Source organism: Henckelia pumila, chromosome 4, assembly GCF_033568475.1.
Source record: "Henckelia pumila isolate YLH828 chromosome 4, ASM3356847v2, whole genome shotgun sequence".
NCBI lineage: Eukaryota > Viridiplantae > Streptophyta > Magnoliopsida > Lamiales > Gesneriaceae > Henckelia > Henckelia pumila.
Genome location: NC_133123.1, coordinates 24,729,059 through 24,756,167, shown reverse-complemented (window position 1 = coordinate 24,756,167; position 27,109 = coordinate 24,729,059). Strand labels below are relative to the sequence as shown.

Here is a 27,109-nt window from a genome sequence, read left to right as displayed (position 1 = left end):
AATGTAACTCGAGTTGATTCAAATATAATGTATAATTTTTAATTAAATAAGCTAAAAAAACAAGGAAAGAAAATGAGTGCTGGACCCGCTCTGTTTGTAAGGTAGCATTGCTGCGTTATATCGAGCTACTGAAAACAGTAAATACTTTTTTACTTTTAATGTTTGAGTAATTTTTATGAAAAAAAAAATTACAAGTCTATAAAAGACAAATTGATTTAACAGTATTTTTTTTTTTGTAAGAATAGTACTGTTATTGATAAGTGCATTTTGTGTGCATTATTTTGTGATAGGTTTTTATCTATTTTGTGTGCATTCATATTGTTTTTATGTATTTTTATGTGTTTTAGTGCATGTGTGTGTATTTTACTCATCGGGTTAATTTTATAGGTAAAATAAATTGTTGAAGAGTTAATTACGGAGCAGCTTTGTTCAAAAAATCAAATTTAATTTAAGAAAATCTAAATCCGATCTCCAACGTTCAGAATAAACTTCAAAATGTTTTGAAGCTGCTGTCCAAATTTCAGCTCGATCCGACGGCTAGATCTCGAGATATGAATTTTTCGAAATCGTCGCTCGCAGCAGAATTTTAGTGTTGCGCGCACGAGAATGGAGCTCGCGCACGTGCGAGTTGCATGTTCAGACTCTGTTTTTTATTGTTGCGCGCACGCGAGGATTCTCCAGGCGCGCGCGCGTGTTTCGGCGTCAATTTTGTTCCGAAAAGTCTTATTTTGTGAAGGAAATTAATTGGTACAAGTTTCGGTCCATATATATAGAAGATATAACATATTTTTGGAGGTTCGGAAGTTTCAGAAGGCAGACAACACAGAGGAGGCGACTACAAGGCTTGGGAGAGAAGATTTCTTTTTTTATTTTCTTCTTCTTATTTTTATTTTTGAATTATTGTTTTTAATTATTGAGTAGTTTATTTTCAACCAAGACGGCGTGATTGAGCCGAACAAATTTATGTAGAAAACTTGGATGTTTGTTTGGGATTTTTCAGAGTTTATTTTATTTTATTGATTTTCAGATTTATATTTGTCTTGTGAATAGTTTGATCAACTGTTTGCTTGCATGTTAATCGATTCCAAGTCGACAGAGGAGGTATTAATTTTGATCACTTTGATAATCAACATATTGTAAAACCGACTAGAAATAGAATTCGGTTTCAGTGTGCGGTTTGGATGTAAACTGAATTTTCATAAATATTTAATGCATTCAAATTTGATTAGAATTACGAATGATTAGTTCATCAATATTTGAATAGGTTTGATTGTTCTAGAAATAGTCCTTTGAACAAATTAGAAGAATTCCCGTGAATTAAGATTAAATCTGAGTCCTGAATCGACTACATGTTACATGATTTGTTCGGTACCTACGTGTGTCTTGGTTGTCTTTGTTTTAATTATTTTTTATCTTCAGTTATTTTAATTCTTATTTCTTAAGCAGTTTTTATTATAAATTCTTATTTTATTTAAATAAAATTGATTTTTATGATTTTGTCTAGATTAAGATAGATTATTAAATCTTAAAAATTGACAACAGTCCCTGTGGGATCGATACTTGGACTCTCTGTCCACTTTACTATTACTTGTCATAGTGCACTTGCTAGTAAATACCGAATTAAGCGGTCAAGTTTTTGGCGCCGTTGCCGGGGACTGTTTAGTTAATATTAGGATATATTATTTGCTTGAGACTAGACATTTTTTTTCCTATTTTTTTTCGTTCCTTTGATTATTTTTAAATTTTAATTTTTTTTCTCTCTTACTTGTGAGGTACTTGGAGATGGATCATCGACAGGTGTTCACAAGGTTTGGCCAACAATATTCGAAGCCATTCTATGCTGTGTGGAAGAGATTCAATGATTTGGCGAACAGATTTCGATGTCATGATTTTTTGAACTACACTCTAACTCAAATTTTCTATGGTGGGTTGGATGAGTTAACAAGACGTTTGGTATATTATGGAGCTTTGGCCACTGGCAGTCACTTGTTCAGCAGATATTACGACAGTGCGATGCACTTGTTAAATGATATGTCAGATTTCGACTACCATTGACATTGTGATCCTTCACTGCAGGGTTAGAGTCACCAGTATCCTCCAGAATTCAACTCCACAAATTTTGTAAACCAAACACCTGAGCATCAAGACGAGTGTATATGGTGTTTTGAGGATCATGTGGCTCAGTTGGAGAGCTTTGTGCGACAGCAGACAGAGATAAATCAGAAGTTCTTAGAAAGCCACAACAACTCTTTGAGTTTCTTGAATGAGCAGATTGCGCTTCTCATGGAATCAGTTCCTGCTGCTCGCCAAGAGAATGAAGCGATTTATTTTGATCAATTAGTAGAAACTTCATGGGAAAGTGATCCTGCCGCAGAACTTGAGCCAGATCAAGAGAAATTATTTTTTGAGGAATCTTCATGTGAAGATGAGCAGAACGTGACAGTGGAGGAGGAAGAAATTTCCAAGGAGAAAGATTTGATATCGTCAATAGTATTTACATGTACACCACTTGAAGATATTTTCTTGCCATTGACGCCGACTCCACAATATTGCATCCTCTATGAGCTTCAGCCTAGATTCGGAGTCTCCTTCCAAAACAAAAAATTCATGCCGAGTATTGCTGGACCGACGAGATTTCCATGTCAATATCACGCCAAGCTTGAGGGCGTAGAAAATCAAGACCCATACGTAGAGTCGTATGATTCCTACTATGGGCGGCAGCCGCTCTTTGATGGTTGCTTCTGCATAGTCGGGATGTAGACTATAAACTTAGCGCTGACTAGGAGGCAACCCAGTGTTCTCTTTTCATTATTTTTTATTGTTTTTTTATTTTTATTATCTTTTGCTAATCCAATGCCTTACCTGTCGCCTTTATATGTGCAGTATATTGCCCCGCCACCAGAAGTTGCTGTTGGACTTTTACAAAGGAGGAAAAGGACGAATACGAAACCAGGGGAGTGTTATTTTTGTTTTCATTATGTGTTTGTTTCGCATTCTGTTCATTGTTCTGAAGCATTGAGGGCAATGCTTTGGATAAGTAGGGAGGAGGGGTTAGATTAGTTTTGTTTGTGTTGTTATTTGCATTCATTTGGTCTAGTTTATTTCATATAGTTCGTATTCATGCATATCATTATGTTTTGTGTTTGTGTTGTGCGAATAAGTAGAATGATGAATGTTGGCCGATGATGATAGAGTTGTGAAAAAAAAAAAAATTGTTTTTGAAAAATAATGTTTCTTTTGATTGAACATGAGAAGTTGTTGGTTGAATCGTGAATCTTTTTAAGCACACATGTTAAACTGGTGTAGTGTAGCGACGTAATTGATGAAGTTCGTGTTTGTTTGACCATTGCACGACAATAGATGTTTGTTGATCATGATAGTGTCTTTGGATTCTTCACAGTTGTTAGACATTGCATGTATGATCTTGGGCGTACCTATAAAATTTTTGAAAAAACTTTTGTTGAAAATTAAATTAACTCCATCCGGGTTACGAGCAGAGATTGAAATCCTAATCTTTGTTCTTGACTAAGTATGCGGATCTCATGGGGTTAAAAATTTTGAAAATTTAAAATAACAATTTCATCCGGGCTTGGACAATGATTGAAATCCTAATCTTTGTTCCATAGCTAAGTTTGCGGGTTAAATGTGATTGATGCTCCATCCGGGCTATAGACGAGGGGATTGAAATTCGAATCCTATCTTAGTTATATCTAAGTTTGTAGGTGATTATTGGGGCTTATTAAAAATATCGGGTGCAAAATCCGGAGGTAAGTAATTAATCTCAAGAAAGTGCATGTTTTTGTTTGGGATTGTTGAGATGACGGAGTGCTGGATTGTGATACTTGCACTGAATTGTCATAGGACGCTAAGCATTCTTAGGACAGATTCTTTTGAAGTTGCATGAAACTAGAATGACATGACACACACACACGTTTACGTTAAACTGACAGTGTATTGTGAACAATCAGAACTTTTTGTGGTTTTTAGTTGTTGAATTTGAAACTTATCGGAGGTTATGTTGTTCATGATTCATTCTTACTTATGTCGTTGTTTACATATTGTGTTTTTGCATGTCTTACTCGAGGGCGAGCAAGAGTTAAGTATGTGAGTATTGATAAGTGCATTTTGTGTGCATTATTTTGTGATAGGTTTTTATTTATTTTATGTGCATTCATATTGTTTTTATGTATTTTATGTGTTTTAGTGCATGTGTGTGTATTTCACTCATCGGGTTAATTTTGTAGGAAAATGAATTGTTGAAGAGTGAATTACGGAGCAGCTTTGTTCAAAAAATCAAATTTTATTTTAGACAAATCCAAATCCGATCTCCACTGTTCAGAATAAATTTTAAGATGTTTTGAAGCCGCTGTCTAAATTTTAGCTCGATCCGACGGCTAGATCTCGAGATATGAATTTTTCAAAATCGTCGCTCGCAGGAGAATTTTAGTGTTGCGCGCGCGCGAGAATGGAGCTCTCGCGCGCGCGAGTTGCATGTTCAAACTCTGTTTTTTATTTCTGCGCGTGCGCGAGGATTCTCCAGGCGCGCGCGCGCGTGTTTCGGCGTCAATTTTGTTCCGAAAAGTCCTATTTTGTGAAGGAAATTAATTGGTACAAGTTTCGGACCATATATATAGAAGATATAACATATTTTTGGGGGTTCGGAAGTTCCAGAAGGTAGACAACACAGAGGAGGCGGCTACAAGGCTTGAGAGAGAAGATTTCTTCTTTTATTTTCTTCTTCTTATATTTATTTTTGAATTATTATTTTTAATTATTGAGTAGTTTATTTTCAACCAAGACGGCGTGATTGGGCCGAACAAATTTATGTAGAAAACATGGATGTTTGTTTGGGATTTTTCAGAGTTTATTTTATTTTATTGATTTTCAGATTTATATTTGTCTTGTGAATAGTTTGATCAACTGTTTGCTTGCATGTTAATCGATTCCAAGTCGACAGAGGAGGTATTGATTTTGATCACTTTGATAATCAACATATTGTAAAATCGATTAGAAATAGAATTCGATTTCAGTGTGCGGTTTGGGTGTAAACTGAATTTTCATAAATATTTAATGCATTCAAATTTGATTAGAATTACGAAAAATTAGTTCATCCATATTTGAATAGGTTTGATTGTTCTAGAAATAGTCCTTTGAACAAATTAGGAGAATTTCCGTGAATTAAGATTAAATCTGAGTCCTGAATCGACTACATGTTACATGATTTGTTCGATACCTACGTGTGTCTTGGTTGTCTTTGTTTTAATTATTTTTTATCTTCAATTATTTTAATTCTTATTTCTTAAGCAGTTTTTATTATAAATTCTTATTTTATTTAAATAAAATTGATTTTAATGATTTTGTCTAGATTAACCCAGATAATTAAATCTTGAGAATTGACAACGGTCCCTGTGAGATCGATACTTGGACTCTCTTTCCACTTTACTATTATTTGACCTAGTGCACTTGATAGATAACCAAATTAAGCGGTCAAGTTTTTGGTTTATGTTGTTGTTTGCATTCATTTGGTCTAGTTTATTTCATATAGTTCGTATTCATGCATATCATTATGTTTTGTGTTTGTGTTGTGTGAATAAGTAGAATGTTGAATCTTAGCCGATGATGATAGAGTTGTGAAAAAAAAAAAAATTGTTTTTGAAAAATAATGTTTCTTTTGATTGAACATGAAAAGCTGTTGGTTGAATCGTGAATCTTTTTAAGCACACATGTTAGACTGGTGTAGTGTAGCGACGTAATTGATGAAGTTCGTGTTTGTTTGACCATTGCATGACAATAGATGTTTGTTGATCATGATAGTGTCTTTGGATTCTTGATAGTTGTTAGACATTGCATGTATGATATTGAAAGTACCTATAAAATTTTTGCAAAAACTTTTGTTGAAAATTAAATTAACTCCATCCGGGTTACGAGCAGAGATTGAAATCCTAATCTCTGTTCTTGACTAAGTATGCGGATCTCATGGGGTTAAAAATTTTGAAAATTTAAAATAACAATTCCATCCGGGCTTGGACAATGATTGAAATCCTAATCTTTGTTCCATAGCTAAGTTTGCGGGTTAAATGGGATTGATGCTCCATCCGGGCTATAGACGAGGGGATTAAAATTCGAATCCTATCTTAGTTATAGCTAAGTTTATTGGGGCTTATTAAAAATATCGGGTGCAAAATCCAGAGGTAAGTAATTAATCTCAAGAAAGTGCATGTTTTTGTTTGGGATTGTTGAGATGACGGAGTGCTGGATTGTGATACTTGCACTGAATTGTCATAGGTCGTAAAGCATTCTTAGGACAGATTCTTTTGAAATTGCATGAAACTGGAATGACATGACACACACACACGTTTACGTTAAACTGACAGTGTACTGTAAACAATCAGAATTTTTTGTTGTTTTTAGTTGTTGAATTTGAAACTTATCGAAGGCTATGTTGTTCATGATTCATTCTTACTTATGTCGTTGTTTGCATATTGTGTTTTTGCATGTCTTGCTCGAGGGCGAGCAAGTGTTAAGTATGTGGGTATTGATAAGTGCATTTTGTGTACATTATTTTGTGATAGGTTTTTATCTATTTTGTGTGCATTCATATTGTTTTTATATATTTTTATGTTTTTTAGTGCATGTGTGTGTATTTCACTCCTTGGGTTAATTTTGTAGGAAAATAAATTGTTGAAGAGTGAATTACGGAGCAGCTTTGTTCAAAAAATCAAATTTAATTTTAGATTAATCCAAATCCGATCTTCACTGTTCAAAATAAAGTTCAAGATGTTTTGAAGCTGCTGTCCAAATTTCAGCTCGATCCGACGGCTAGATCTCGATAAATTTTCAAAATCGTCGCTCGTAACAGAATTTTAGTGTTGCGCGCACGCGAGTTGCATGTTCAGACTCTGTTTTTTATTGTTGCGCGCGTACGAGGCTTCTCCAGGCGCGCGCGCGTGTTTCAGCATTAATTTTGTTCCGAAAAGTCCTATTTTGTGGAGGAAATTAATTGGTACAAGTTCCAGACCATATATATAGATGATATAACATATTTTTGGGGGTTCGGAAGTTCCAGAAGGCAGACAACACAGAGGAGGCGGCTACAAGGCTTGGGAGATAAGATTTCTTCTTCTAATTTTTATTTTTGAATTATTGTTTTTAATTATTGAGTAGTTTATTTTCAACCAAGATGGCGTGATTGAGCCGAACAAATTTATGTAGAAAACTTAGATGTTTGTTTGGGATTTTTCAGAGTTTATTTTATTTTATTGATTTTCAGATTTATATTTGTCTTGTGAATAGTTTGATCAACTGTTTTCTTGCATGTTAATCGATTCCAAGTCGACAGAGGAGGTATTGATTTTGATCACTTTGATAATCAACATATTGTAAATCAACTAGAAATAAAATTCGATTTCAGTGTGCGATTTGGGTGTAAACTGAATTTTCATAAATATTTAATGCATTCAAATTTGATTAGAATTACGAAAGATTAGTTCATCAATATTTGAATAGGTTTGATTGTTCTAAAAATAGTTTTGAACAAATTAGGAGAATTTCCGTGAATTAAAATTAAATCTGAGTCTCGAATCGACTACATGTTAAATGATTTGTTCGGTACCTACGTGTTTCTTGGTTGTCTTTGTTTTAATTATTTTTTTTTATCTTCAGTCATTTTAATTCTTATTTCTTAAGCAGTTTTTATTATAAATTCTTATTTTATTTAAATAAAATTGATTTTTATGATTTTGTCTAGATTAAGCTAGATAATTAAATCTTGAGAATTGACAACAGTCCCCGTGTGATCGATACTTGGATTTTCTGTCCATTTTACTATTACTTAACCTAGTGCACTTGCTAGTAAATACCGAATTAAGACGTCAGTTATTCATACCAATTTTTGTTAATCATGCTTTACGTTGTGAATTAATTTTTATATATAAAAGTAAAATATGATTCAACAAAAAAATTGGAGTATGAAACAACATCAACTTTTTTTAAATGATATATTAATTAATTTAGCACTAGTATAAAATATTTCATGTTAACGCTACCTATGACGGTGCTCCATTTTTGGCCTATTATAGTAATGTAGTTGTCATTGTTGTACGTAGCAGGGTGTTTTTACTGTTTTATTTATTTATTTATTTATTTTAATTATTACTTATAACTCTAAATTATTTTAATAATTTTATTGTGTTTAGGATTTATAACTAATATAATTTATTTAAGTTTTAGTGAATTTTATAATATATGTATCATATTAGTAATAAAATATAATCGTCAGTACTTATTATTATAAAGTAAGTGAATTATTTATTTAAATAAATTGAAATGATTATTCAAATGTAAAATATACATAAATCACTAAATTAATTTGAATAAAATGATTAATCCAAAATAAATTTTGTGTCATTTGACACTTTCTTCTTTGTTACGTCGAGACTGTTATTCTCGGTTCATTTTATATAAGATATTTGCATGAATATTTCGTGTTGACACCTATATACAAAACAAAAAGTTATTGATGAATTTCACATTGTTTGTCTTGAACCTACTACATATTCACGCAAACATTTTCTATTTTTATTTTTATTAATTTTTTATATCTTTTTCAACATGAAAAAGGATAAGTGAAAATAAAATTTTTAAAAGTTAGTTTTTTATTTATGAGAATTATCAAACTTAACGTAAAAAAAAAAAAAAAAAAAAAGGTTCAATAACCTCTATAAAGAGTTTTCTTTTTTTCTTTTTTTGAGAATAAAACTCATACATAGATTAAGGAATTAAATCACTAATAAGCTTTGGAACTGCCGTGAGGTAATATCCACGGTGGGATTATTTTTATTTTATTGCATACATACAGACCTCGAAATTCTCATGTAAATATTTGTTGGCACTCTTACCATGTTGTAAAAGCATATCATTTGCTTGTATCAACCAAAAGAAAGCATATCATTTGCTTGTGGGATTCTAATTAGTTATGAAAACTAAAATGAATCAGGATGTGATCATTGAATTATATATACACATAAAAGAAGTTTTGGACAAGTAATAAGATAATAAAGACACGTGATTAGTAAAGTTTTAATTAACAATCAATGGCCGCCATTAAATATTGATTAGTTCAAAAGAGTCACTCACATTACCCACAATTGCGTCTACCTACATGACTCTGTCTAAATACACGCACCTTCATCATATTTCACAATCATATATGGCTTAGGACTCACATTATTAACCTTGGTTTCGGATTGTTCACGTTCTATGGGGGCCATCTACATCCTATGTAACATGGATAAATATCCTTTATTGTATCATCGACACATGACGAAGGAAACCCGCGATAAAAATTTATATGCATCATATATCATCTATTTTTAAGATCATCGAGTGAAAATCATCCGACGCATGCTAATTAATATTCGACTAGAAATTGATAAAAATAAGAAAAATGTTAATATTTATTCAAACTTGGTGGTATGATTGCATTTTTAAAATACAGGATCTTGCTTGTTGCAATTTGAATAATAGTTTTATCCCACCTGTCATTTTATTTAAAATTTAGGTACTCGAATTCCAGAAATACCCTCTAATTCACGGAAATAATTTAGCCAGCACACACGACCATTTCGTAATTTCATCCACCAAGTCGACAACTTGCATGGACCACCAGATATACATATGATATGATGTCCAAAAAACACAACTCAGCCACCAATCAAGAAACCAAGACTTGCCTAGCTAGCTACACAATGGCCCCGGCCACCGGAGCTGCCACCCCTCTCCTCCCGAAAAGCGAGGCCGGCCCACGTAGACGAGCCGTGCCGGGGGCGGTTTTCAACGTGTCGACGAGCATAATTGGCGCAGGGATCATGTCCATCCCCGCCACACTCAAGGTCTTGGGAGTAATTCCAGCCTTTTTCATGATTGTCTCGATAGGAATTCTGGTGGATATATCGGTGGAGTATATGCTTAGGTTTACGTATTCCGGCGAGGCGACGTCGTACGCCGGATTGATGAAAGAGTCTTTCGGGTGGGTCGGATCGGTTGCGGTTCAGATTTGTGTGATGATCACGAATCTTGGATGCCTCATCATGTATCTGATCATTATTGGTATGCTTTTGATTATATTCTCTTTGATTTTAGTTATGCTTGTCGGGACCTTGTGACAATTATGTAAGGCTTCAGTATACATGTCACTTGTCAGACACTAAGTAATTTTTTGAGATGGTAGCTTGTAGTATACATTTATATATTATGATTGATTTGGAAAATGGTGTAAATATAACCTGAAAATTTTTTGATTGGAAAATTATCGAATGATTTTCTAAATTTTTCTTTTTGAGTTTTAAAATGTTACTATTCAAATGTGAATTTTAGTTCTACAAGTTAGGTAGGTTATGCTTTGGTTTTAGTCATTTTTTTGTTTTAGTGTTGACACATAAAATTGAATATGCATCAGAAGACATTGATTATAACATCAAAAATTAAATGTTGATGTGTCACTTCGTTAAAAAGAAAGATAAAAAGTGAATACACAATCTAACTCATAGGACCAAACTTCAAATTTGGATATATAATTATAAAACCGTACCAAAACAGAAATACTTTGGCTATTATCCTTTCTGATATAATACGATGGGCTTGAATTACCAAGTTTTAGAATAAAGTAAAAGCTAATTAAGCTTGTTTCCACAGCTGTTAATTTGTTTTTGCTGGTGATTTTTTCTTTGACCTATCTACGGTTTTCCACATAAATATTGCTGTTTTTTTTTTTTGGGTGTTACAATATTGTTTCAAGTATGCAAATTACTTGGATTATTTTTTTCATTTTTTGCCGGATTCGTATCATTTCTCCATGAATGACTAAATAAATTAAAGCCACAAAATGAATGATTTTTACTTCGTACACTTGTCTAATACAAATATACAATTAAAAAAAAACAAAGGCTAATGTTGATTATATTTGATCTTAATTAACAATGCAATAATGCTTATGATCAGGAGACGTACTCTCTGGTAAAGGGCCGGAGCATTTAGGAGTTTTGCAGGAATGGTTTGGCATTCATTGGTGGAATATGCGGGCTGTTGCTCTTCTATTCATACTTGTGTTTGTTATGCTCCCACTCGTGTCATATCGTCGTGTAGGTTCGTATAAAATCGAAGCAAGCTCTAGTCCTAGCTATTTCTAGGCTTATAAACTAATTAAAGGGCTTCTTTCGTGTTGATCCGTGTCGTGTTTGCAGAATCATTGTGGCTGAGTTCAGGGGTGTCGGTATTCCTAGCAGTCCTGTTCGTTGGCATATGCTCGGCTATGGCGATTATTGCGATAGTTCGAGGTGAAACCAAGAGTCCAAGAATCCTACCCCAACTTGATGATGGCGCTTCCTTCTTCAACCTTTTCACAGCTGTTCCTGTCATTGTTACAGCTTTCACATTTCACTTCAATGGTAACAAAGACTCAACTATATATATTCAAGATCCGATATGAATATGTTTGTTATCTGTTTTTGGATGAAAGCGCATATATATGTGATTTGTATGTGCTACACTGTCGGTGTAGTTTACCTGAGATGTTCTGAACCGAAAACAAAAAAAGTACTGATAGACGTCACATTTTTTGTTTTCATGTAAAGATGTTCTCATAAATGTCTTATATAAAACTACAATGAGAAACGTTTTTATAAACTTGTTATCTCTAATTCATTCACCATTCTAACTCCTAGTACCAATTGATCTCCTGCAGTTCACGCCATTGGAATCGAGCTCGGAAGACCAGCAGACATGATCCTTGCTGTGAAAATCTCCCTCATACTTTGCGCAGCCATCTACTTTGCCATTGGCATCTTCGGGTACCTTCTGTTCGGGGATTCGACCATGGATGACATACTTGTGAACTTCGATCAAACGACGTATGCAGGTTCGACCATCAGCTCGTTGATGTGTGACATAATACGACTGAGCTATGCACTCCACTTGGTTCTTGTGTTCCCTCTGCTCAACTTCTCACTAAGGGCAAACATTGACGAGTTTCTGTTCCCCAAAAAGCCTGTCTTATCACTGGATACCAAAAGATTTGTGTTCCTTACACTGGCCTTGTTAGTTGTCAGCTACGTTTTGGCGATAACAATTCCTAGTATTTCGTATATTTTCCAGTTCATGGGATCAACTTCCGCCGTCTGCCTCGCCTTCATTTTCCCCGGTGCCATCGTCTTAAGGTATCGACCCTATCATGTACACGACCACTTCGATCTATAATCGACTAGAAAATGGTGTACTTTTACCATATTATCATATGTAGAATAGAAAAACGACTAAACAGAGGTTTTTTTTCCACCTTGAACAGAGACATTCATGGGATATCGACACGAAGGGACAAGATAATATCGGCATCGATGATAGCTGTTGCAGTGGTTACAAGCAGCATAGCGATTTCCACCAATATATACAAGATGACTGTAAATAGTTCATAATATTCATACTTTGTAGTTTCTCCTTGGGTTTGAGTTCTGGATAGGGGTCGATGAAGTTTGTGAAGTCAGATGAAATTGTACTAGGAAAACGATATCTAGGGACTAGGATATATATATATATTTTTGGAAAATAGAATTTAATGACTCTGGGAGTTGTTGCCACCGCCCACAAATTTTTTTTTTTTTTTAATATTATGTTTAAACTATAATTATCAAAAAATTTTCTCAGTTGAATGATTTGATTTGTTGGACAGATTTATGGTTTAGAAAATGGATTTAAAATCACACAAATATAGATTTCAAATATAACTCAATTAATAATACGTTAATTTACTTAAATATATAAATTGTGTATTATTCGATAAAATTTTCTTTTTGCTGAAATTTCCGTTAAAATCTGAGGCTGAAAGTCGAGGGTGGGAATATGGTTGACCCAGAATTCACATAACAAAGAAGGCCCAACTGCATCACCAAAGGAAGGGAGAGCTTCGCCCCATTCTAATTAGAATGATCCGGCTATTGGCCAAGAAAGAAAGATTTCTCACGATTTTAGTGATATGGGTCGATTCGATTTATATATATAATTAAATGTAATATTTTTAATATAAAACATAATAATTTTTTATGAGTCGATTCGAAAATCCGTCTCACAAAATTGACTTGTGAATTTTGTGATAAATTTTTATGTTAGTTTCCTTTTATTGTTTTTTCCCATTGTGATTGTATTTGGATGAACAATTTCCGATTAGAGATAGTTGTAATCATGTCAAAATCACACAAGAATCGGATTGAAAAATGTGTCATACTAATATATCTTGACTTGTGGTCATGCGACTTTTTGTTTTGATATGTTTGGATTTGGATTGATAAATATTCTTAACGTGATGTTTTTCAAATTTCTTTAAAGATATCTAAATTTTGCGTTCAAAAGTTTTTAAACGTTATTTAAATTTTCGACCCATATTTTCAAATGTTAGTTACTCTTGTACGACACATGTGCTCTTTTCTAGTATCACAAAACTTCTACAATACACTAGTTGAATTTTGTGAAGTGAGTATCCGACCTGACTCAATAAATGAAATATATTATTTTTTGAGTCAAAATTATTATTTTTCATTATACATATACATGGAAGGATTCAATAATTAGAATTAAGAGCTCTTGAACTCAAAATGTAATTAATTTATATATTGTCACAAAAAAATTTTAAATTTTCTATATAATATATTTTAGAAATCATTTGAGAATTTCATGAATGTAGAATGATACGACAGTCAATACTACTACGTAAAATTTTCACTTTTTCCAACATTTGTAATTTATTTTGACCCAACAATCCAAATTGACAAATTAAATTAAATTAAATTTTTATCATTCAAAAATTACAAGAATTATGATTTTTAATCTCTCAATCGTGAAATATCCCACGTTTTATATGTTTAAACATTTATTTTGGATATCTATATAAGATTTGAAAAAAAAATTAGGTTAAGCTATAAGCTACCATAGGCCTGACTAGGGATGCAAACGAACCGAATCGAGCCGAATAATGATAAAATTTTAAGGCTCGAATTCGGCTCGATAAGAGTATATTCGAGTTCAATAATTTCAAATATTTGGGCTCAAGCTCGGCTCGAAATGAAGTTCGAGTTCGAGTTCAGTTCGAAATATTCGAACTTATTCGTGAACTATTCGAATATTATGGTTCGAAAAGCTCGAAATATATATATTTATTATATAATTATATTATATTAATTAAATATTAAGGCTCGCGAACTATTCGCGAACTATCGAACATAGTAATATCGGCTCGAGCTCGGCTCGAAAAAAATTTCTAACATGTTCGAATTCGGCTCGAGTTTGATAAGCTCGAATACGAATCAAATATTTATCGAGCGGGCTCGTAAAGCTCACGAAAATGTTCAGTTCGTTTGCACCCCTAGGCCTGACATCAATATATGCATACAAATATGAATCTGATCTACCTTTTTATATATAAACGGAAATATATATGTATCATCATTTTACCAAGAACAAATTATTTTTAGTATATTTGTGCGTGTTTGAATATATATATATATATATAAATTTTCAGCTGCCCAATCAATGATGCCCAACTCAAAGAAATTCACTATAATGAAGCATAAAAATTTGACTGAGATATGGAAGACAAAAAAGAAAAACAGTAGTAACACACCCTTGCGTTGGAGAAGAAACTTCCTATCTTTAATTTGCTTGATATTTTGGCTCTTAGAATTGGACGATTGAATTATTTTCTATTTTGTGGAAAAAAGTTGTTATGGTGACATGAGAATGTGAGAGAGATAATGAAATAGGGAGATGAAGGTAAAATGTGAGAAAATAGTTAAAGTGAGGGTAAAATGGAAAAAAAAACATGATGTCCTCTTGTCATATCAAATATGGTTATTATATACCCCTCAAGTATTATAATATAGTATATATATATATATATATATATATATATATATTTGAACCCAACTTGTCTATATTATATATATATTTTTCGAAAAGCTATATGTAAAGATTTTGCTAGTTGAAAGTTAAATAATAATATCATCGACCCGTCATTTAAAAAATGAACCTTTAAAAAAAAAAAAAAAAAATTCCAGCAATACCCTCTTCTGAAGGACATAAATAAGCCACCACCCACGACCAATTTCGTAATTTCATCTACCAATTCGACAACTAGCCTGTGCCACACACGCATATACAACAGTTTCTGGTGTCAAAAGCAACTCAGCCACCAATCAAGAAAACCAAACTTCCCTCCACCATGGCTCCGGCGACCATCGCCACCGGAGCGGCCACCCCTCTCCTCCGCCGACATAAACGAGCGGTCCCGGGGGCGGTATTCAACGTGTCGACGAGCATAATTGGCGCAGGGATCATGTCCATTCCCGCCACGCTCAAGCTCTTAGGAGTCGTTCCAGCCTTCTTCATGATTGTCTTGGTAGGACTTCTGGTGGACATATCGGTGGAGTATATGCTCAGGTTTACGTATTCCGGCGATTCGACGTCGTACGCCGGATTGATGAAAGAGTCTTTCGGGTGGGTCGGGTCGGTTTCGGTCCAGATTTGTGTCATGATCACCAATCTTGGAGCCCTCATCATGTATCTTATCATTATTGGTGAGCATTTGATGACATTTCTATTTCATTTTAGTTATGCTCCTTGGGACCTTGTAATAATTATGCACGTATTTGGATTTTGTAGAGATTTTTTTAAATAAGTGCTTTTAAAAGTTATAATTTTTTGTTTTAAAAAAAGCTCTAATTTTTTTTAGTCAATCAAACACCTTGTTAACTAAAAAACACTTAAACAATGCTTTTTTGGGCTGACTTTTAAAACCAAACACTTTGTATTTTTTGGGTTGACTTTTAAAACCAAACCGGGCTTAGCTAGCAGAGATTATTTTATATATATGTAAGGGTTAAGGCTCTAGAATACGACATGTCACTTGTCAAAAGATATTTTTATATATTCTGATTTCAAAAAATATATAAATATCATCTGAAATTTTTTTTAATCTGATGGGCCCAATGACCAAGTTCTAGAATAAAGTGAAGTAAATGTGAATGCTTCTTAATTAGTTATTACAGCTGTTAGTTTTTGCTGGTGGTTTTAATTTTACCTTTTCCACATGATAAGTTTTGCTGTTTTGTGCACACAGTTTTGTGTGTATGTGTGCGTTGTTACATTATTGTTTCAAGTTTCATGATCTTCGAAATGCAAGAAAAATGCTGATTTTTTACTAATTATGTTATAAAGGCGATGATAATAATGAAACAGTGAACTAAAAAAAAATTAAAGCCACAAATTAATGACTGATTTTGGTTCACCATTTGTCTAGTACAATAAAAAAGAAGAATTCTAATAATGCCGATTATATTTGATGATGTTAACATGTAATAATCCTTATGATCAGGGGATGTACTCTCTGGTAAAGGGCCGGAGCATTTAGGAGTTTTGCAGGAATGGTTTGGCATTCATTGGTGGAATACGCGGGCTGTTGCTATTTTATTCATAGTTGTTTTTGTTATGCTCCCACTTGTGTCGTACCGTCGTGTAGGTTCGTATAAAATCGAATCTCTAGTCCTATTTCTAGCATAATCTGCAGGCTTATAAACTGATTAAAGGGCTTCTTTCGTGTTGATCCGGGTCGTGTTTGCAGAATCATTGTGGCTGAGTTCAGGGGTGTCGGTATTCCTAGCAGTCCTGTTTGTTGGCATATGCTCGGCTATGGCGATTATTGCGATAGTTCGAGGTGAAACCAAGAGTCCAAGAATCCTACCCCAACTTGATGATGGAGCTTCCTTCTTCAACCTTTTCACGGCTGTTCCTGTCATTGTTACAGCTTTCACATTTCACTTCAATGGTAACAAAGACTCAAACTATATTCAAGATCCGATATGAATATGTTTGTTTATCTATTTTTGGATGGAAGCATGTATATATATAGATATGTATGGAAGAAAAGAGATTATAGACTTGTTATCTCTAATTCATTCACCATATAACTCCTACTAATGGATCTCATGCAGTTCATGCCATCGGAATCGAGCTCGGAAGACCAGCAGACATGATCCTTGCTGTGAAAATATCACTAATTCTTTGTGCAGCCATCTACTTTTCTATTGGCATCTTCGGGTACCTTCTGTTCGGGGATTCGACCATGGATGACATACTCGTGAACTTCAATCAAACATCTGCAAGTTCGACCATCAGCTCGTTGATGTGTGATATAATCCGAATAAGTTATGCACTCCATTTGGTTCTTGTGTTCCCTCTGATCAACTTCTCACTAAGGGCAAACATCGACGAGTTTCTGTTCTCCAAAAGGCCTGTCCTGGCAATGGATGCCAAAAGATTTGTGTTCCTTACTCTGGCCTTGTTAGTTGTGAGCTACGTCTTGGCGATAACGATTCCTAGTATTTCGTATATATTCCAGTTCATGGGATCGACTTCTGCTGTCTGTCTTGCCTTCATTTTCCCCGGTGCCATCGTCTTAAGGTATCGACCCTATCACGTTCTATAGATACACTGATACACAACGCATGTACACGACCACTTCGATCTATAATCGACTAGAAAATGGTTTACTTTTACCATATTATCATATGTAGCATAGAAAAAGGACTAAACAGAGGTTATTTTTCAACCTTGAACAGAGACATTCATGGGATATCGACAAGAAGGGACAAGATAATAGCAGCATCGATGATAGCTCTCGCAGTAGTTACAAGCAGCATAGCGATTTCCACCAATATATACAAGATGACAGTAAATAGTTCATAACATTCATTGTAGTTTCTTCTTAAGCATGTGTGTCGCCTTAAGCATCGAGGACGAATTTTTCTTGATCCCATTTGTTAGATTATTGAAAAATGTTGAAGTCACAATTTTCACAGATACGAGGAAACAATTGTTGCCTAGGAATCTATTTCATTAAGAATTGCGAGTAGTGAGACAATGAACACATAGTCAATCCCGGGATAGATTCTGGCTTCAAAGGCTTCTTTGCCCAAGCTTCCCAATTTGAACCTTTGCTTTACCTAAATCACCGCGAGAGAAACAAAAAAACACTTCAACCCGAACTATGTTTTGCAAAAAAATTATATATTTAAAAAATGTAGTTTCTTTTCCATACCTCGGCGATCACGGTGTCACCTTTATAAACTTTAAAAGATTGAGACATGTAGCTTCCGACTACACGAAAATTGCAAATCTGTGCGGTGAGATTTGAAGCCAAGAACACTTGAAGTTGTGTTTTGAGCTGGAAAGGACTTGTATGTTGAACTACTGTATACAGAAGATTGCTTCCATCCAAGTTATCTCCACGGTGAACGATCCATTCTTGGCGCCATGAAACCTTCTAAAACATGTCAAGAATTGCATATTTGTAACTTCAGCTTTCAGTTCTTGCATGCCTCCAAGAGGCAAGATTTTGATCATATCCACAAATTTTCAAGTTTTTCGATTAAAAAAAAAAAAAAAGATCTTTATTGGTCGATCATTCGTTTTGTGTTTATAGATACTAGGGTTGAGACTACATTGCATCGAATGAAACACATTTAAGTAGTATTTGCTAAACTTTTACTAAATATTTCTCAACTTTTCATTTTGTGTGAAAAAGTTGAGAATTGCTTTTTTTTTTTTTTTTTGAGAAGTATAATCGGATATCAGATTATCTCATTAAAAAATGAAACTGCCCGCACTACCGACGAGACTTGAACATTGACTCGAGACATTCTTGTCTCGAGCAAAGAAATTAACTAAATCTACCTAAATAAATTAAAAAACTTTCCTGGGATTTGAATATTGACTCGAGACGTTCTTGTCTCGAGCAAAGAAATTAACTAAATCTATCTAAATAAGTTAAAAAACCTACACGCAGTCAGCGAAAATTGAACCTGAGACATCTTGATTTCAGGGCCTCAGTTTTAGCCACTAAGCTAAGACCTCATTGGCAAGTAATTCTTAAAAACTCTTCAAAATACTACCTTAATATGATATAAATATTGTATTGTATGTTTTTTTATAATTTATTTACTAATCATTCAATAATTTCATCATTCGAATCAAACTTGTCATACCATATGAGATGTGACAAGAGGGGTTACTTACTAGATTTTGATTTTGAGAGAGGGAGAGAGGGGAAACACGATTTTTAGCAAACACTATATAAAAAAATTTGAAAATGTTCCATCGTCTGGCTAGCTCGCCTCGCCTCCAACTCGATTTGCCAGTGTGGAAAGGTACCTTTTGGCGCATTGTGATGATAGGTGCACCCACTGAGTCATACATGGTTCTCTTCTTCTTGAATTGCCAAAATCCGCCTTCAACATGTACAAGCATGCTTCCATTATGATCCAACACATCAAAATGTTTGCTAGAAAGTCCAATCTTTTTCTTCACAGTCAAATCTACAAGGTATGGGAAGCAAAACTCCTCCCCTACAATACTAGTCGAGGCGGCCGGACGCCTGACCTCCGGGACAAACATTAAAATTTGTAGAATACTCCTACGTAAATCTTAATTAATTAACTGTATTTTCGATGTCATGAAAACAAAAATGAATGGAGAACTTGGAGATTTAGTAAGTTGCATTGTTCTCTGGTATTTTGTCCCATGTATTATAATATTTGGTTAACAAGGCCGGCCAATTCACGGTCAAGCACTATGAGAATGACGACTTGTATAAATTGGAACCCGGTGTTTGGCAATTTGTGAATTTTTTTTTTTTTTAGATTTTAGGTCAAATTTTAACCTATTTTTTTCAAAACGTATATATTTTTCATTAAAGTGTTTGTTAAAATTCGGGAAAATTAGATATTTAATCATGTATGTTGGTATGTTTTTGGTTTCGGTTATATATGTTGTCATGTTTTAAAAATGTACAATAACTTGGATTTTTTTTGTATCCATCCTATGTTGCCGGAATTCGAGAGATCTGTCGTGTTTTGCTTAGTTGACATAAGATTTCGCCTATTTAGCAATTATTAATTTTTATGTCGTATAATATGAGCAAAATTAATTATAAAAAAAACAAATATATATATATACATACATACGCGAATCATTTATATATCTTAAACAAATCTTCACACAAACAAAAATCTAATTAAAACTGTCTTTTTTATTACATGCAAATGGATACATTGTTCATGCGTCATTTACCTCAAAATTTCTTGTATTTTATTATTTAAGAGGGGTAGAAGACAACTTTGAGTCTTGGACTCGGTCTCTTCAATTAAGTTTTTATTTGTGTAAAGATTTGTTTGAGGGAAATGATTTACGGATTTTTTTTAATATATATTTTAGTTTTTTTATTGTTAATTTTTTTTATGTAGTACCCAATTTAAACCGAATAATAAATAATAAGTGTCATGTTGGACAAATTTTTTGTACTTAAAATATTTCACACATATATTTGACAAAAAAAAAATTATAAGACAGTTTCACGAGCTAATTTTATGAGACAAGTTTTTAGTGGACTTGACTTTGAAAAAATGTTATTTTTTATGCCAAAAGTATTACTTTTTATTGTAGATATGTCTCAGTCTCACAGGAGACATTCTTTATTTTATTATTACGCATGGACAAAAAAAAAAGTTTTGTCTCTGCATCATCTTCGGTTGTCCGATATATTTTTAAGCATAAGAAAAGAGCACGTACGATGCATGTGAAAAATTTGTAATTAGATATATGTTATGTAGTGATTTTGTTTTTGTGGAAAGACATATATATATAAAGAAGGTTATATTAGCCTTAAAAAATATGGAATATTAAGTGGGGGTAATTTTGTAAAAAAATCATAATAAATGTTAAAAGTAGAGTGTGTTTATAAATTTTTGGAGTGTAAATATTATTCCCCTCCGAAAATATATTTATAGTGTGTTTGGATTTTTTTTTAAAAAAATGAGATATTGAATTTGAATTTGAATTTGAATTTGAATTTTAGATTTGATTTGGATTTGGATTTCAAATTTATGGAATTGAAATTTTATTTTGGTGTTTGGTAAGAATTTATTTAAAATATAATAATGTGAATTGATAATATAATTTTTTAGATAAACGATGTTTTGTCAAATTTACAGAGAAAACTTGAAATATATGAGTAATATAAACTATTATGTTACGTGATTGTATGTTATTTTTGTAATTAATTTGATTTATATTTAAATAAGAGTAATATCATAATTGTAAAAATTATCGATGAACTAAACTGTAATTTGAAATGCCAAAATTAAATTAAAAAAACAAAAGAAAACAAAAATGTAATATCTATAAACAATTTTGGTAAAACAAAAAATGGTTTCTAAGAACAGACTCTTTATATATAAAGAAAGATATAATGTTTAAACATTTTGTTATTATTTTTAAATTTAAATCCTATAAAATCTCATGATATCGGATCAATTTAAAAAAATTAACTTAATTAAATGAAATATGAATTCCTATCAAATATTTGTATCATTTCAAAATCCTATTTTACGGAACACGATATGTGGAATATGAAATCCTATCAAACATAATCACAATTCCCATCAAATGACGTTTAAATTTTCATTACCAAACACACCGTTAGAATCTCGCGCCATTATCGTTGATAAAGAACCAGGAACTTGCGCAGGCTCGCGACGTGGGCGCGGTGGCGTAGAAATTTGAGGCTTCTCTCGAGAAACTCAACCAAGTAAGTTTGATTTTGAATAAAAATTGGTTTCCGTTGTTGAACTGGTGGGATTTTGACAAGTTTCTACTTGGGATTGTTAATTTGGTTGAGTTGTTGATATTGTGAGCCTAGTTTGTGAGATTTTGGGTTTATTTGGTGGTAAAATGTATGGGAACGAGAATGGTTGTATTTCTGGATGATTGTAGTTGAGTTGGGAAGTTCGATTTTGAGCCCATAAATTGTGTGATTCTTGAAAATTTGGAATGAGTGCTTTCATGGCCGCAAGAAAAAAGCAAAAACTCGCTTCATCCTCCGTTGGATACGACAAATTTCGATTTTTGAGCGCAGAAGCCTCAGACAATTACATGGAATTCCTCTGTAAGGATTTGGTTGAAGAGCGTGGCATAGATTTGTCATCAGCCAAAGACGCCCCTCTTCTTTCGGCTGTAAAAGCTCGGGGTTGGGGAGAACTGATCAGGCCTCCTGCGCATGCAATTGGGCCTCTTGTTCGGGAGTTCTATGCCAATCTGAAGGAGAGGCATGAGAATTTTCGAGTCTTGGTACGAGGGAAAATGGTTCCATTCGATAGTAGGACCATTAATGATGTTTACCATGTTCCTGATATTGAAAATGATGAATACACGGAGTTTTTGAGCAAGAACCTGGATTATGTTGAAGTCATTGGGATGTTGGTTCGAGCATTAGCTACCGAGGTGGTGAATAATCCGAGGTTAGATTTCATGCATTTTTATAGAGAATGGTGTAACTTCGTAACTGCGGCGTTGATGCCTTCAAGCCATGTATCAGTTCTGACTAAGGAGAGAGCAGCTCTTGTATTCGCTCTTATCACTGGGAAGTCTATAAATGTTGGTAGGGTGATTCAAGATTCTATTTTGAATTCAGTACAGAGTGCTACTGTGAGGGAACTTCCTCACCCTTCGTTGATCACGAGTCTATGTGAGAGAGCTGGTGTAAGTTGGGTAAAAGATGAAGCAATCCTTGAGCCGCAAAACACAATTCTTGGTGTGCAGAGGCCAGTAGTCAGTGAAGGTCAGGACATGCCGCTTAAGGGACCTTCACCTTCCAGGAGTGCCTCTGCTCCTCCTATCCACACACCCTTGCCCGCGCACCTGAATCTACATGAGAGGGTTACACTGATTGAGCAGAGCATGAGAAATCAGAGACGCCAGTTTGATGCTTTCTGTCAGAGGGTCGATAATTACATGGCCTACTTCATGGAATTTAATTCCTCTTTGGTTCAAATGTTTGTGGTCTGTGGGCTTAATATAGGGCCTAATGCTGTTCAGTTTCCGCAGACCCCCACTCTTCCGTCCTACCCACCAGATGATGAGGAGAACGACGATCACTGATTGTCGTTGCAGGTATGTGCTTTGCCCTCAAGTGTTTCACGCTTTTGCGCATTGAAGGCACATCACATTTTAAGTTTGATGGGATAGTTTTTTTACAATTTGTTTGCTTTTCCTTGGTTCCTGTCTAGTTGGGTTTTTGCTCGTGTGTTTGTTTGAGTTAAGAATGAAGATTTGATATCTATTTGTAGAATTTTTCTAGATCAGAGTTGTGAGATATGGAAAATGTAAGTCACATTTTGCCCGATACTCAGCTGCCTAGGAATTACAAGGGGTGAGGCAATGAACACAAAATCAATCCCGGGATGAATTCTGGCTTCAAAGATCTCTCTTTGCATGTTCAACCTTTCCAATCTGAACCTTTGCCTTGCACAAGTCATTGCAAGAAAACCAAAACATTTTAACATCGAATTCGATAATCAAGAATGCAATGATGGATTGCTTCAAAGATATTTCTTCCCAAAGTCTATGTTTACAAACACAGATTCTAAAAGATTGAGAGACATAGCTTCTGATCACACAAAAATAACAAATTTGTGCCGAAGCCATGAACACTTGAAGATTTAATTGTGTTTTGATAGTCTTTGTAACTGCAGCTTTCAGTTCTTGCCTCCCAGGGTGAAGAGTTTTGATGGTATCTAAAAAAGATCTTCATTTGTTGATTATCCTGTCTTTGATTATGTTAATATTGCACCAAGTGAAACACTTTCCTTGTGGTATACGTAAAGTTTGCAAGAAATCCCAATTCCTTTTCACAAATAATTATATTGTTATTCATGTATATTCACCCAACAAGTTAATAATATATTGTATTCTGTTCAGAGACGGAGCTAGAGGGGGGGCAGTGGGGGCCGTCGCCTCGCCCCCCTCAATTTTTTCAAAATTTTTTTGGTATATATTGTATATAAATTATATATCATATATATAATTAATTAAATAAAAAAATTAACATTTTTTTTATATTTGTGAGATCAATGTATATTTTTCATTAATCTCGCAAGAATAGACTCTAGTACAAAAATTCAAATAATATGAATCATATTTAATTGCAAAATTTTTGAAACAAATGTATTCAACGGTTTAACAAATGAAAAATAGTTACTTTTAAATAAGTATTTATTTTTTTAAATCTGATTTCTTATACTATCATCAATTTTTGAATGTATCAAAAACTACTAAAATTAAAAAACTGAAAAATAATATAAATGTTAGTATGTCATATATATATTAGGCAGCGTTTGCAACCTCTAAAAATAAGTGATTATATAGATTTTCTTCACAAATTTGTGAAGAAAATCTACATAATCACTTATTTTTAGATGTTGCTTAGATTAATTTAACTATTTCAATTTTAATTTCATAGAACGTGAGTTTTAGGTGTTAAATTTGTAATTAAATATGGAATATTTATTTTTTAACATTTATTTATTGATATTATACTTATAAATATTTTGTTCAAAATTTCATAATAAATTTAATCATTACTTATTTTTAAATTGTATATAAAAAAATCAAGTATAATAATTTATCTAAATATAATATACATGTAAATAAAAAAATTACATATTATCTACATGTTAAATATTTTCTTTGCATTTATTAAAATTTAATTTTAGTATTTTAAATATTGAAAAACTTTGAAATAGTTGTTTTTAGCCTTTACATAATTTAATATAAAACCACATATTTAATTTTTATTTTAAATTTCTTTATAAGAAATTCAATTTTTTTTTTTCAAAATTTTAATAAACTTTTCTCAAAGATATGAGTCAAAATTATTTTTTATATTATTATGTATATATATATTTTAAATTTTTTAATAATCAATAATCACATAACAATAAATTTGCCCCCTCGCTAAAAAATCCTAACTCCGTCCCTGATTCTATTTATATATATCCTAATAGATAATCCCATCAAAGAAACTAGATGCGAGATTTGGTTATTTTAATTGATTTTCAAATTTATCCTTATCATTTTTTAGCATATTCAATAATTAAGATGCAAAAAAAAAATTTATTATTCAAAAACTACCCACCTTCTCTTCCCTCTATCTCATTATCCTAATGGAAGAAAAAAATTATAAATAAATTCAAATTTATAAAAATATATTTTGTGCACATGTAACGCATGTGCTCGGTTTACTAATCTATACTATTAATAAAAGGAGAAAGCCTAATAATAACTACTTTTGGTGAGATTTTTTTTAATATTCCAAATATACCCTTAATTTCTTGTGGATTTTGTTTTATTAATTCAAATTTGATTTAATTTTTTATTTTATTTATTTAAACTTTATTTTCTTTTTCTTTAGTTAAATAATATTTGAATTTGTTCCGCCATAATTATATAATCATATTTGTTTATTAAAAAAATCGTTCATCTATTATATTTTGTGTACACGCACCGCGTGTGCCAAAGTTGCTAGTTTTAATTAAACTTAGGTTCCTTTCAATCTGGTTGCACCAAATTATTATTTATTTATTTTTTGTAACTATATTTTTAATTGAATATCCAAAATGTCTCTACTTTATTAATTAAAATAAGATATATAAATATCATGTGTATATCATTACGCACAGATTATGTGTGCTATGTTGGCTAGTATCTTTCTCTATATATAAAAAATTTGTCTCTTAGACACCATTTTTTTCTAATCCAAATTATCTTATGTGATATAGATATTACACTTTTGTTTTCTTTTGTTTGTTGTTTTCTTAATTTCAATATTTCAGATTTTAGTTTAATCTCTCGAAGATTTTTACAACTATGATATTACTTTTATTTGAATATAAATCAAATTAATTACAAAAATATTATACAAGTACGCAATGCGTGCATCAATACATTAGTTATTAATTAACCCGTAGTCTTCAATTCCTAAATCCTAATTAACTTTTGCTAAGCCTTTTTTGTTAATTTCCAAAATTTCCCTCACACATCTAATGCGTAATTTTGTTCATGAATTTGATTTCTTTCAAAAAAAAAAGAGAACTGCTTTTTGGTTTTATTTATCAAATTATTATTTATTTATATTTTTATTTAGTAAAATAGAGTGCTTAAAATTTAATATTTCATAATTATAGAGAAATCATATTACTAAATATCACGTCATATTATTTTTTTGAAAAAAATGTCATGATTGAATCAAAACCCGAGAAATAAAATGTGCAGGACAATTGTATGTTGCAATTTTCAAAGTTTATGGACTAAAAGTGTTGCTTTAAAATGTTTAGGGATCAAAAGTGTTTTGATACGTATAAAGACTAAAAAAATATTTTTTCCTTTATAATATTAACTAATGTCCATGACACGCAATGCGTGCATATATATTAAAATTTTTTGTGTTTTATAATCTTGGTGTGAAAATATATATATATTATTTTATTAAGATATGATATTTATAGATTAGATAAGATAAGATTTTAAACTTTGAGATACAACAGAGATGTTGGAAAAAAATGTGCAAAATGATTAAGAGACGCACGAAATTTATATCAAATCATACCAACAAAGTTAAATAACAAATATTATGAAGAGTAAATTATAAATAAATTTTGGTATTATAATGACATATATCAAAGTTAGTTAAGGTGTAATAATATAGCATGAGGTGTTAAGTTTAATAATATAATATAAATAATATAGATAGTAATAAATAATGGATTGAATGTGAAAGCAAAACAGCCCTAGAGGATTAGATGATGGGCCAAAACTTAGGACATAGGCCCATAAAATTGTTAATATGCCGATTGAAAAGGCCACTCAAAGTTTCTTAGTTATAATATTTGAGAAATCAAATCCTTTCAAAATTTAAACCATTCAACAAATTGAATCGTCTACAAAGTTATGTTTGCTTCATAAACTTTTTGTCCTCCCCTGGTGGTGGCCACTTTTTAACTCAATTTTTTTCATACAATATTTTCTTTTTTTCAAAACCTCTCACATAATTTACATATATACAACATATTCCGTCATATTCGGAATAATATTTTTATAGCATCAAGTTTTCATCACTTTACTACAAACAGTACTAGTCGATGACAACCATGTAACTAATTAAAACCATATAAATGCCATT

At 32.5% G+C, this 27,109-nt stretch overlaps 4 protein-coding genes across 6 annotated transcripts; 3 read left to right on the top strand and 1 right to left on the bottom strand.

Annotated features, from left to right (window-relative positions):
• Window positions 1-9,687: 9,687 nt before the first annotated feature.
• On the top strand, window positions 9,688-12,630 carry LOC140865107 (amino acid transporter AVT6C-like). The gene is made up of 5 exons (XM_073269620.1): window positions 9,688-10,107; window positions 10,999-11,142; window positions 11,241-11,444; window positions 11,741-12,212; window positions 12,341-12,630. The coding sequence occupies exons 1-5, from the start codon at window positions 9,747-9,749 to the stop codon at window positions 12,465-12,467; spliced, it is 1,308 nt and encodes a 435-aa protein (XP_073125721.1). The 5' UTR covers window positions 9,688-9,746; the 3' UTR covers window positions 12,468-12,630.
• A 2,542-nt stretch (window positions 12,631-15,172) lies between these two features.
• LOC140865293 (amino acid transporter AVT6C-like) lies at window positions 15,173-17,919 on the top strand. Its single transcript, XM_073269887.1, has 5 exons — window positions 15,173-15,617; window positions 16,415-16,558; window positions 16,661-16,864; window positions 17,031-17,499; window positions 17,658-17,919. The coding sequence occupies exons 1-5, from the start codon at window positions 15,263-15,265 to the stop codon at window positions 17,782-17,784; spliced, it is 1,299 nt and encodes a 432-aa protein (XP_073125988.1). The 5' UTR covers window positions 15,173-15,262; the 3' UTR covers window positions 17,785-17,919.
• On the bottom strand, window positions 17,919-19,491 carry LOC140860698 (protein LURP-one-related 15-like). Its single transcript, XM_073263705.1, has 3 exons — window positions 19,249-19,491; window positions 18,137-18,358; window positions 17,919-18,041 (listed from the first exon to the last, which is right to left on the bottom strand). The coding sequence occupies exons 1-3, from the start codon at window positions 19,489-19,491 to the stop codon at window positions 17,919-17,921; spliced, it is 588 nt and encodes a 195-aa protein (XP_073119806.1).
• A 2,038-nt stretch (window positions 19,492-21,529) lies between these two features.
• Window positions 21,530-23,716, top strand: LOC140866875 (uncharacterized). Of its 3 annotated transcripts, none has more exons than XM_073271935.1 (2): window positions 21,530-23,043; window positions 23,231-23,716. In XM_073271935.1, the coding sequence occupies exon 1, from the start codon at window positions 21,925-21,927 to the stop codon at window positions 23,029-23,031; it is 1,107 nt and encodes a 368-aa protein (XP_073128036.1). In that variant the 5' UTR covers window positions 21,530-21,924; the 3' UTR covers window positions 23,032-23,043; window positions 23,231-23,716. The 3 variants fall into 3 exon arrangements, with proteins under 3 accessions (XP_073128036.1, XP_073128035.1, XP_073128037.1); XM_073271934.1 differs by having other exon boundaries at window positions 23,220-23,716; XM_073271936.1 differs by having other exon boundaries at window positions 23,283-23,313.
• The last annotated feature ends 3,393 nt before the right edge of the window (window positions 23,717-27,109 follow it).

Coding starts and splice junctions, on each gene's coding strand:
- LOC140865107 (XM_073269620.1), top strand. CDS start 9,747: ATGGCCCCGGCCACCGGAGCTGCCACCCCTCTCCTCCCGAAAAGCGAG. Junction 11,143..11,240: donor CGTGTCATATCGTCGTGTAG/GTTCGTATAAAA, acceptor TCGTGTTTGCAG/AATCATTGTGGCTGAGTTCA. Junction 11,445..11,740: donor TTTCACATTTCACTTCAATG/GTAACAAAGACT, acceptor GATCTCCTGCAG/TTCACGCCATTGGAATCGAG.
- LOC140860698 (XM_073263705.1), bottom strand. CDS start 19,491: ATGTTTGTCCCGGAGGTCAGGCGTCCGGCCGCCTCGACTAGTATTGTA. Junction 18,359..19,248: donor TCATCACAATGCGCCAAAAG/GTACCTTTCCAC, acceptor ATGTTTTAGAAG/GTTTCATGGCGCCAAGAATG. Junction 18,042..18,136: donor GTGACACCGTGATCGCCGAG/GTATGGAAAAGA, acceptor GCGGTGATTTAG/GTAAAGCAAAGGTTCAAATT.
- LOC140865293 (XM_073269887.1), top strand. CDS start 15,263: ATGGCTCCGGCGACCATCGCCACCGGAGCGGCCACCCCTCTCCTCCGC. Junction 15,618..16,414: donor CATGTATCTTATCATTATTG/GTGAGCATTTGA, acceptor CCTTATGATCAG/GGGATGTACTCTCTGGTAAA. Junction 16,559..16,660: donor TGTGTCGTACCGTCGTGTAG/GTTCGTATAAAA, acceptor TCGTGTTTGCAG/AATCATTGTGGCTGAGTTCA.
- LOC140866875 (XM_073271935.1), top strand. CDS start 21,925: ATGAGTGCTTTCATGGCCGCAAGAAAAAAGCAAAAACTCGCTTCATCC.